General features: G+C 39.2%; 1 protein-coding gene across 1 annotated transcript; it reads right to left on the bottom strand.

Moving 5' to 3' along the window:
* Positions 1-1370: 1370 nt before the first annotated feature.
* Positions 1371-4800, bottom strand: LOC117256709 (ras-related protein rab7). Its single transcript, XM_033626290.2, has 5 exons — positions 4643-4800; positions 4295-4421; positions 3978-4196; positions 1752-1877; positions 1371-1643 (listed from the first exon to the last, which is right to left on the bottom strand). Exons 1-5 carry the CDS (start codon positions 4696-4698, stop codon positions 1557-1559), a joined length of 615 nt encoding a protein of 204 aa, XP_033482181.1. The 5' UTR covers positions 4699-4800; the 3' UTR covers positions 1371-1556.
* Positions 4801-11129: the final 6329 nt, after the last annotated feature.

The raw sequence follows: 11129 nt of genomic DNA, 5'->3' as shown, positions 1-11129 counted from the left end.
GAAGAGATTTGTAGAGAATGAATGACAGACTTTGCTAGGACTGAGACTTGCAGCACACAAAAAAAAAATCTTGCAAAATCTTCCCAAAAAATTAGCAAGCAATGACGCAGAAGATCTTTTGTGTAGTTTATTTTTGTATTTTTTAAGCTTTTTTTTTCTCCTGTGTGTATGTGTATGTTGTGTGCATTTTTAAAAACATCACTTTTTTTAACTGTTGTTCATCCCCATAGTTTGTGTTCGTGGGAAGACCGGTGGCTGTGTTGAGGTTGCCACTATATTTTTAAAAATCTTCATTCAGTTGGTTGTATGTTCTTGTTGTTAACAGGTGGTTATGAACGAGAGAAAGACTTTTGTATTTGTTCCAAGTAGAACCTGCAGAGGTTATAGGACTGAAGGGAACTTTGAAGTGGACCCAGGGAGAGGAGAGTTTTTACTTTGTTTACTACTCAATGCTTGTGTTGCTTTGTTTGCCAAACATGGAATTTCACGGGGTATGAGGAAAACAACATCAGATCTTTTCATACCTTTTCCCCTGATATCCCGATCAGTTGTCCTACGCTTTTTATGCTCATGAATGTGGTGTCTAACCTCTTCTTTAATTTTTAGAATGGCAAATTATATTAGTAGACATATTTTCCCTATCCTATTGATGTATGTGAATCCATTTAATAAATTTTAATTTGTTTTTTTCCTTCCACGGCTCTGTATTTCAGACTACAGATGGTGTGCAAGCTAACTGTGATGTGTAAACCCGTATGTCTTTGAATGGGGATGTCTTGGGAAGAAAGCTTACATAGCCGGAGTGTACTCACTTGTAAATTAGTTCGTTCATAGAGCAAGAATAAAACAAACAAAAAAAAAACATCTTGGCCTTTTATATAATTACCTGTAACAAACTGTTTTTACATGTTGGTCATCTCTTGATTGCCTTTTGTGTCTTTACTTATAAAAGAAACAAATATATATATATAAATATATATAGTCTCCCTGATTGTTCTAATTTGCTTCTGTCAAGCTGATTCACTGTAGGAGTCTGAATCACTGCTAGGTTCATTACAATACAAGGATTTGTACAGGGAGGAGGTTTCTGACCGGACATGAGTGTATATCTACTTTGTAAGGGCGGATTCAGTTGTGATGGTAACGGCCAGGAAGATCAGAGCCAAGGTGTTCGCTTGCCGCCTTTTCTCCGGCTGGCGCCTTGGCTTCCGTTTGTGGTTTCTCCCGATTTCTTTCTAGAAATGAACTTTCTCTTCATATGCATTCATAATTTTTGTGTGTGTCAGTGTGTCTGTTGAACAAAACTAGACATGCATGCAAAAGCAGTGTATTTTAGTAGTGATGCCTTAAGTTAGACCATAAGCTGAAGGTTCTCAAAAAAAGAAAAAAACATTTAATGAGTTTGTTCCTCTCTCCATGTGGTATACAATTGTGTCCTTTCCTTCCACAGTACCTTTGCTGGGTCACTATTTTTGCACCCTTGTTAGATAGGTCATCATCAGCAGTGTCGAGGTCTCTCTGAACTTTTCCCTCCCACACTGGGACGAGTGCTGCTCTCAGCACTCACAGGTGTTGCGAGTTTCTCTCGGCTGTTTGCAGGTTATCTGGAAATGTCCTGTATTTTCCAATGTGTGTTTTTTGTACTGTAGGGAGTAATGTATCTTTTATCATCAAAAAATAAACATGTTAAACATATGGAGATTTTGTGTTTCTTATTTTTCACTACAAAGATTAAGAAGTGACTCAATCACCTGTCGTAAGCCACTCTGAGCCGCTCTCAGAAATGACTTTTCCACATCTAGATCCTCCTTTGCGCTTCCTTCAAAGTACTCTGCTCCTATTTCTTCACACCACTGCAGGGCCTTCCTGCCAGACACCTGCAGGGAGAGAGTCACAGTTCGAACATCAAACAGGGCTGACATGAAAGCAGAGGACGCGTAAAGTGCAACAACAATCTTAAAGTCACAAATTTAGTTCTATAATAAAGATGTGAGCAAGATGTGCCGTAGAAATGTTTGGTGACAAGCTGCAACACTGGGAAGTTATTTCTTACATAATGTAATATTGTACTATTAGAGAACAGCTCACAATTAATGAAATTTACTTTCGCACATTTGTCAACTCATCCTTAACATTTAGAGTAAGTGCATTTCTCTTATCAATTCATACAAGCAGCACCACACAATGGATTACTTACAAAAGCCTTTAACTTGCTCATAATCCTTTGTTTGTTTCTCTAAAGTAAATATGTCATTGCCATCGGAGTGACGGTCCTTTTGTCACTGTTTACAAACAAGATAGTCAAAATGCTTAGTCATTGTTAACAATGTAACGTGTTAATGGCTAAGGTTCTGATGATAGTGACTTAAATTGCATAAAGCTGCACTTCTACTTTTCCTGTATGGCGCATATATGAATTTCAACAGTACAAAGTTACACATGACTGTATGACAGAGATTGATTGCAAGAGACAGGGTGATATTTCCATTTATGTCTTTACTGTTTCTACTCTAATTTGTTGACAGACCGTGTCACTGCCATACACAAGGCTGTTTTACAGCACCACACAGCACACAAGGAAAACATACAATATTAGAAATGTAAATATAAAAAACACCCCTGAGGCAGAGCTGGACACGCAGTGCTGTGTGGGGAACTGCAGTGCAGTCTTTCTACATGTTCCTTCTCATCCACATCACAGCGGATATCTTCTCTATCGATGCAGCACAGAGAGAATCTTTTGAAACGTCTTATCCTTGAGATAAGATGCACCTATGAGCTATTTCAGAGAACTGGTTGATCAAACACTTCGCACATTCCCCTTCATTAATTAAAGTTGAGATTCACCTGAGAGCACGTCGTTAATTCAGGACACGTTTACAAAAATTGTTTGATAGAAATGTATGGGGAATATGTTTGACAGATTGGATTAATATGACAACCGGTTCAGCAATTTAGCATGTAATAACTTGTGAAATGAACTGATGCCTGGATGTTTTGAGGGGTAAAACTGTTCAACAGAGAACCAATATTATACATTTTGATCAGCATGACAAGCAACTGATGATGTAGCAAACAAAAATCGGTGATGGAGGAAGTATTCAGATCTTTTACTTAACTAAAATTAATAATTCCACAGTGCAGAAATGCTGTTACAAGTAAAAGTACTAAAATATACTGTAAGTATCAAAAGTAAAAATACTAATTATGCAGAATGGCCCATCTTAGAATATTATATATTATGTTACTAGTTTATGATTATTGATGCATTCACATGTTCATCACCTTAATGTTGCAGCTTGTGAAGATAGGTATCAAAAGACATAAGTATAATAATTATAACAACATTCAAATTACACCAGTTAAGGGACAGTTCACTCCAAAATCAAAAATACATAGGTTATTTTTCCTCTTAAATTTGGTTTTATTTATCAGTCTAGATTGTTTTGGTGTGAAGCGTGCATCTATGGACGAGGGGCTTGTGCTTGTGACAGCCCGAGATGTAAACATTAATGGCGTCATCCTCGGCTGAGCTGTAACATCAGTGGTGCCAGGTGAGCTAACAGTAGATGTACATTTCCTTCTTGTGATGATACGGATGGCTGGCATCATTCAGTTTGAAGGAAAATAGTTCCTACATGAAACTGCTCACAACAAGGTCTGTGGATTATCTTGAGTGGCCGGGTCATGATTTCTGGAAAGAGACATTGCTGTTGAGTTTTTCAGATGTATTATTTTGGCGCTTTGAGCACCACAAGCCAAGTGCCATTGAGTTCCATTATATTGGAGAGAAGGCAGACATCTCAACAGCTGATGTCTCCTACATCAAGCAACTCACACCAAAACAATCCAGACTGATAAATAGCGCCACAGGTAAGAGGAAGAATATGTATTTTTGATTTTGGGATGAACGGTCCCTTTAAACTTTTGCATCTTTGGTTCACTGCGTCACTTTAAAGGATGGCACTTTCACTGACCTCCCTGTCGCTCAGGTCAGTCTTGTTGCCCACTACAATGAAGGGGAAGTCGGATGGGTCCTGGGGCTCGCCCTGGATCAGAAACTCCTTCCTCCACTCCACCAGGGCAGAGAAACTGGCTCTGGATGTGACATCAAACACCAGCATGCAGCAGTGGGCTCCTCTGTACAGAGGTGTCCCCAGAGACTGGAACCTTTCTGTACCCGCTGTGTCCCAGATCTAAGGGAACATTAAACCCCCTTTTAATATCACCATGTACTGCTGCTCCTGCATGGATGTGTGGCGGTGTCTCACTGCGGCTGGGCAGGTGGACTGACCTGCAGGTTGACTGTGTCCCCGTCTATGGTGACTGTTTTGCAGAGGAAGTCAGTGCCTATGGTGGCCCGGTACATGTTGGTGAAGCGGTGATTCACATATCTGTTCATGAAGGAGGACTTTCCCACCCTGTGTAAACATCATACAGAGGTACAACACATATCTCTCTCCTTTCACAGACATTTGGCAATTCAGATTTTTCACACACTGGAAAATCCAGTAGGATTTGGACCGCAGGATTTAATAAATCTTAGAGTAAATGAAAGTGAAACAACCGTCCACGGCGCAGTAAACACAAGCTTTACAACAAGATACAATAATATTTTAAAAAAGAAGCAAGTCCACGTTACCCGGAGTTTCCTATGAGGATTATTTTCAGTGTCACCGGACTTTTTGTGTCGCTCATGGTCACATCTGTTGGGATTTATTTCCGCTGGAGCTTCAGCTGCTGCTGCCTTCAGGAACCCCTCGGAATCGTGCCTTTCCAACATTTGACGCACGTCTCAGTGGTGTGTCATGGTGATTTTAATCAGGGTTTTAGAAACATTGAGTCTGGGTCTAACAAATTAATATTATTTCAACTGTATTATAATAATAATAATAATAAGAAGAAGAAGAAGAAGAAGAAAAGAAAAGTAAAAATTATAATATTTTTTAATGTATTAAGGAACACTACTATGTTTTCAAAAATGTGCTCTCTTTTACTGTTAACATAACTTATTGCTCCTACCTGCCTATTTGCACTATTGTATCATACCGCAAAACTTCACTAAATCACTGAAATCAAAAGGCCTATATTTGGGACAGGCGTCTATATGGGACAGGCCTTTAAATCCTTTTTACACAAAACTGCTGCTCAGAAAAGACAGGAAATACAGTCAAATTGTTTATCTAATTTCATTTACTTATTATCTATTTATGGTGGTGCAGTGGTTAGCGTTGTCGCTGCACAGCAAGAGGGTTCAGGGTGGGGGGGCTTTCTGTGCGGAGCTTGCATGTTCTCCCCATGTCAGCGTGCTTGTTCTGCGGGTCCTCAGCTTCCTCCCACAGTCCAAAGACATACGGGTTAGGTTAATTGGTGACTCTAAATTGGACGTAGGTGTGTGTCTCTATATGTCAGCCCTGCGATAGTCTGGTGACCTGGTAAGGGTGTACCCTGCCTCTCATCCAATGTCAGCTGGTACAGGCTCCAGCCTCCCTGCGACCCCTAACAAGATAAGTGGTTACAGAAAATGAAAGAATGAATGAATAACATATCAATTCTTTTAAATTTTTTGATCTGAGAACCCTTACGGACTAAAGGAATATGAATAATTTACAGGGTAATCGAGGAATGGACACATAATTTTAGGTAGCCAAGAACCAGGTCTATCTATCTATCTATCTATCTATCTATCTATCTATCATTATTATTACTATTTCCTATACATTATTTTTATTTGATTTATTTAACTGTTCAACAATATTTTACCATTAATCTATTTCCTTGCGTGAATGTCCACAGTGAGTGTAAAAGCCCTCTCTACAATGCTAGGTATCAAAATCTGGTTGGGAATCCCTTGTGTCAAATTTAAGCATATTGAAAATATTAAAATATATTGAAAATACTGGTATTACTGTAAATCCAGATAGATCCAAATATGTAATTTTCTGCTGAACATAGATTCTTACATCCTGTGTCTTAAAAGTGTCCAAAGCTATCTGAGCTCTACAGGTGTCCCCTGTCTTTCTTGACCATGTGTCACTTTCAAATTACAGTTTTTTTAAAGAGCCTTTGAAGGCACCATGTGACCAGCTCTGTGTGGTTGGCACGTAATTTGACCTCTGTCCTGTCTGAGTCACAACCCAAAGACTCAGCTGCCTGCAGAATAAAAGTCACAATAATACAAAAAACCATAGATAGATAGATAGATAGATAGATAGATAGATAGATAGATAGATAGATAAAACTTTTCAATAAAGTTGGGACAAAGTATAGTGAGGAGTAGGTGATTGTGCTGCAGAAATAAAAACACAAACAGCTCTAGCTTTAGCTCTATTCTGTTGTTACTCTATATTTTCAGAGATACAGTTTTTCATAAAAAAGGATGGATGACCTCTGTTCTCTTCTGTCTTTGACGTCACTGTAAAACAGTAATTTTGAATTTAAAAAAATCAATTGACATGTAATCTACTGTGGATTATATTGGACCGTTTCTTTTTGTACCACAGGGGGGCAGTATAGGCCTCAGGTGATTCACCTTTCTCAAAGGATTTCCTTTCTGTTGAGTCCTCCAGGTGGTGATGTCTACTTTACAATATGTCAAGTGATTCACTGTTTTTCACAATCTGTTTTTCAGCTGAAATTAAAGTTATATCATATAATTCTTTTAAAAAATGCTCAATATTCAAAGTAAATGCAGGAAACACATTCAAGTTCAAGTACCTACATTTGCCATTTTGATTTTTCAGCTTTTCTTCTCAATCAGAGTAATATGTAAACATTTTAAATTAATCTGCCTTCATGAAATACAATTAAATTTATTTTAAATTTATTTTAAATCGTGAATATCACAGTAAACCTTTAAAATATATTTGAAAATTCTGTAGGTTTAACAGTTAAAACAATACTTGGTCATAACAAAACCCATCCTGTGTAGCCAAACATAGTTAAAACCCAAAGAACTGTTTATTTAATTCTTTAAATTCTTAGTGTTAAAAGATGCCAAATATGACAGGATGGGTTTTGGATAAATGTGTATGAAATGACACATATGTCATCTAGAATATTTCTATTTGATGTAAAGATGCTGACATAACAAAACATTCTTTTGAAACTACAAAAAGATTCAGGTCTGAATGTTTCACTCAGTGTAAACATTATAAAGCTTTACTGAAGAGCTGAAACAAGCTAATACAGAGTATGCAGTATATTAATGATACTACCAGATAGATGATTTTAATAAGCCTAAAGCTACTTAAGGTGAAATAAAAGGGAAAAACTGGATGTTAAGAGATTAGCATAATGCCATAAAGTAAAAAAAAAAAAAAAAAACAGGAAGCTGCACTACAGTAAAAATAAGTCAAATGAAATGAGTATAAAAGTGAAAAAAGGTGAGAGAAGTAATTAGTTACACACACTGAGGTAACGTTGACATGCTTTTGCATATCTGTGTCTTGTTGAGAGTCAGAGGTGCAGCAGAATACTGAGATTACACAAAAATCAGCAATATAAAACAACATGATATCTCAGTGAGCAGCACTGGAGTGCAAAGCTTTGGCCACTCAACCACCTCAACAACCTAACTTTATTAGTCATTGCAGGAGACATAAACTTATGTCACACTGCCTGAGCACAAAACATCACGTGAAACCACATGTGTTCTTGTTATTCCTTGTTGACTAAAAATGTAAGTAGAAAAAGGGGCAAAACTAAAGACCGATGGGGAGGACAGTGTGTGTGTGTGTGTGTGTGTGTGTGTGTGTGTGTGTGTGTGTGTGACAGAGGGAGAGAGAGAGAGAGAGAGAGAGAGAGAGAGAGAGAGAGAGAGAGAGAGAGAGCTCTCCTGGGCATGTTGCTGCCGCCCTGCATAGTAGAGATAAGACCACCGCCTACACAGAAGCCTGTTTCTTGGGAATTAGAAAGCTGTCCCCAAAGTCCACTGGTGACACACAACACCATCCGTCACCAGGAGCTCACACAACCTCCCAACTCAGCTCACACTGCATCTGTCGAGATACCGTCAACTGAGCGGGCAATGTCATGTGTGTGTGTCTGTCTGTGCATGCTTATGAGTTACATGACACGACCACGAACATGCTGCAATGTCCTGTAGGTCTGTGTGTACGTCTGTGCTGCTGTATGACAGCGAGCGGCGGGCCTGTAATTCCTGGCCTCCTCCTTTCATCTTGATAACCTCTTATCAGAGCAGAGCAGCCCGCTCACACAGTGGCAGCAGCCACATCCCTGCCCAGCTGTCCACACTGCCACAGAGACTTCATTTCACTCCTAATATCAGTCTCATTCACACACACTCAGGCAGCTCATGGCTCCCATTCAGTGTCATTATTATTATCCCTTAAGAGTCCAGTAAATCAAGTGGGGGGGGGGAGGAATAAACTTAAGTAGATAACACAGTAAATTAGCAGCATTTGTTCAGGGTTCCCACACATTTTCATGGTGAAAATTTCAAAACTTTTTCAGGACTTTTCAAGTTTTTTTTTGCCTCACTTAACCATTGTTCTTTAAACATATCAGATTCAAACTCTGTTAAAACATAATTTCAGCTGGCTGGTATACATGAAGGGAGAGGTGGAACATGGGGAGAGATTGAAGAAAACATATGTGATAGTGAACAAAATGTTGTCACGCATTGATGCATATTAGAGCCATGTTACGTCGTCAGCTACAGAAAATAAATTTGCTGTTATGTTTCATTACTTACACACAACAATTTCCAAAACTTTCAATGATTTTTAATAATTCCCTTAGTTTAGCTGGATCCTACCCAGCATGCACTAGGCGAGAGGCAGGCTACATATTGCACAGGTTGTCCTGAAATACATTCACACATTCAGGCAATTTCAAGTTTTCAATCCACTTTATCTGCAAACTTTGAACCCAGGACCTTCTTGCTGAGACAACAGTGCCAAAAGCAAGCCTGTATCCATACACCAACCAGAAAAATAAATTGCATTAGGGATGTTGCAGTGGCACAAGGTTTGTCTTCCATCACTGTCCTATCTTTTTCTGCCACCTCTCAAAAGACTGTCAGGAAATAAATGCCTAAAATAATATTTTAAAGAACTGCACTACCAGCAGCCTCTGTGCAGTCATGCTGTAAAATACATCAACCAGAGTTAATAAAATAATTCCTCACCCTGTTTGGTTTTAACTTTCAGCAGTCTATGCCCTCCTCGGTGAGAGTACATTTTAATTTCATGTAAAGGGGATCAAAAACAGGGATGAAGGCACGATTCTACAAAACTGAAGCTTTTATAGTTAAGAAGTGTGGTTTATTTGCCTGGTTTGGTTGGAACAATAATTAGTCTTCCACTGATGCTGTTCTGTTTGACACATCTTAAAAATATAAAGTCCAAGCTTTGTGTAAATATTGCAAAAATAATAGATAACAAAACCCCTTCAAGAAAAATGACATGAGGGGTGCACAGCAGCTCAGCAGGCAGAGCGGGCAGAGCTGTCTGGTAGAGCTGGTGTCCCACGTACAAAGTCACTGTTTTTGCAATAGTGGCTGCGGGTTTGATTCCATCCTGCGTGCCAACCCCTCTCTCTCTCCTCCTTTCACACTTAACCTGTCCTGTCAATAAAGGCAACAAATGATCTTTAAAAAACAACATGATTATATGAGACCATATAAAACACAAGTTGCTGTAGTCAGGGATCACTACACTAGCAGGTTACAGCTGATAAACCACTGAAAATGTCACTTCACACATGTTATGGGTTTCTCCACAAAAATATCAAGGACATGACCTGAGTGTCCTCAATGGTAGCGGCTACAGCCCTAATGAAGGGGGGCGTTCAGTATCCTACGTCTCTGTTTAGAGATGTAGTTATTCTGTGGCACTGGGGCACAGCAGTGGTTCACCTGGCAGAGGGTGCACCCAATGTACTTTGACTGTGTCCTTACTACAGAGGCCAGTATTCAAGTCTGACCTGGGTCCTTTGCTGCATTTTCTTCCTTCTCTCTTCCCCCCTTTCTTGTTAGTCTTTGCCTGTTTATCCACGAAAGGAAAAGGGCCCAGAAAATAATCTTTATAAAAAAAATCCTGGGCGTTATTTTTTACTGTAATCTGCAGTTTATATCTGTTAGTGCTGCGGGACACTTTCATGCCAAGCAACTGTAGAAAGAGTGAAAAGTTTAGGGAAATAAGTGACTCAGCTACAATTTTGCACCACTGTTACCTTGATGTAGGTATTGATTTGCATCTGACCTAACTGATGTGGTTTATCTCACTTCTTTATAAGGATGTCATTTCAATTTAACTGCTGCAAGTTCTTAAAATGCAGGAAAAAGGCCAAGTGTTGCAAATAAAAAAAGGCCTCAGCTCTTCCCAACTGTTTTTCTCCCCTGATTTCCCTGAAAACTGTAAATGAACAAAGAGAGAGGAAAGTCGGGGAGCTGCTTTGACTATCAAATGACTGGGACAGTGTCAGGCTTGTGCGCTGCCAGGCCATGTCCAGACCATATCTCTCCCCCATGATTGCAGCTCCTCTCCTGATTTGCATTACTGTGTTCCACTCTAAGCTTTGCTGGACCACAAAGAAATTGAGTCTTTGCATTTTATATTTGCTTTGTTCAAATGTCTGTCGACTCTTTTTCCATGTGGGCTCTGTCTTATCAGGGGCTGTATGCACATTTCATCAACAGACAAAAAGCTCCCATCCTGCTCTGCCTGAAAAAGCTGTGTGAAGTCCTTCATGTTACATCTATGTGTCGACATATACAAATAAAGATATAACTGCACAAAATAACTAACAGCTATAACTAATTGTTTGATATTGGGTATAGTTTGGTGCTGATATGCTTTTCAAAGTGGTGCGTGCTCTCTGGAAACCATCACAGATACAAACATGTTATCAGTACTGCACTGCCAGCACACACAGCTATAAAGGAAGGACAGAGGAACCAAGATTTAAAGCTGACATCTTCACCTTTTTCACTCATTTTAGAAAAAGCCTTTGACAAAACAACATTATTTGTGCCTAAATTACAGTTAGACATGATAACACATTGAGAGTTGTTACATGTTACATCTACCAGTTTTTTCTCTCTGGACCAAAGAGGTGTGTCTTTCAAAAAAGTTGTCCCCAACCCCTCCCACGGACTGTCTCTT

This window comes from Epinephelus lanceolatus, chromosome 1, assembly GCF_041903045.1.
Source record: "Epinephelus lanceolatus isolate andai-2023 chromosome 1, ASM4190304v1, whole genome shotgun sequence".
NCBI classification, from domain to species: domain Eukaryota; kingdom Metazoa; phylum Chordata; class Actinopteri; order Perciformes; family Serranidae; genus Epinephelus; species Epinephelus lanceolatus.
This window is presented reverse-complemented; position numbering and strand designations above follow the sequence as displayed.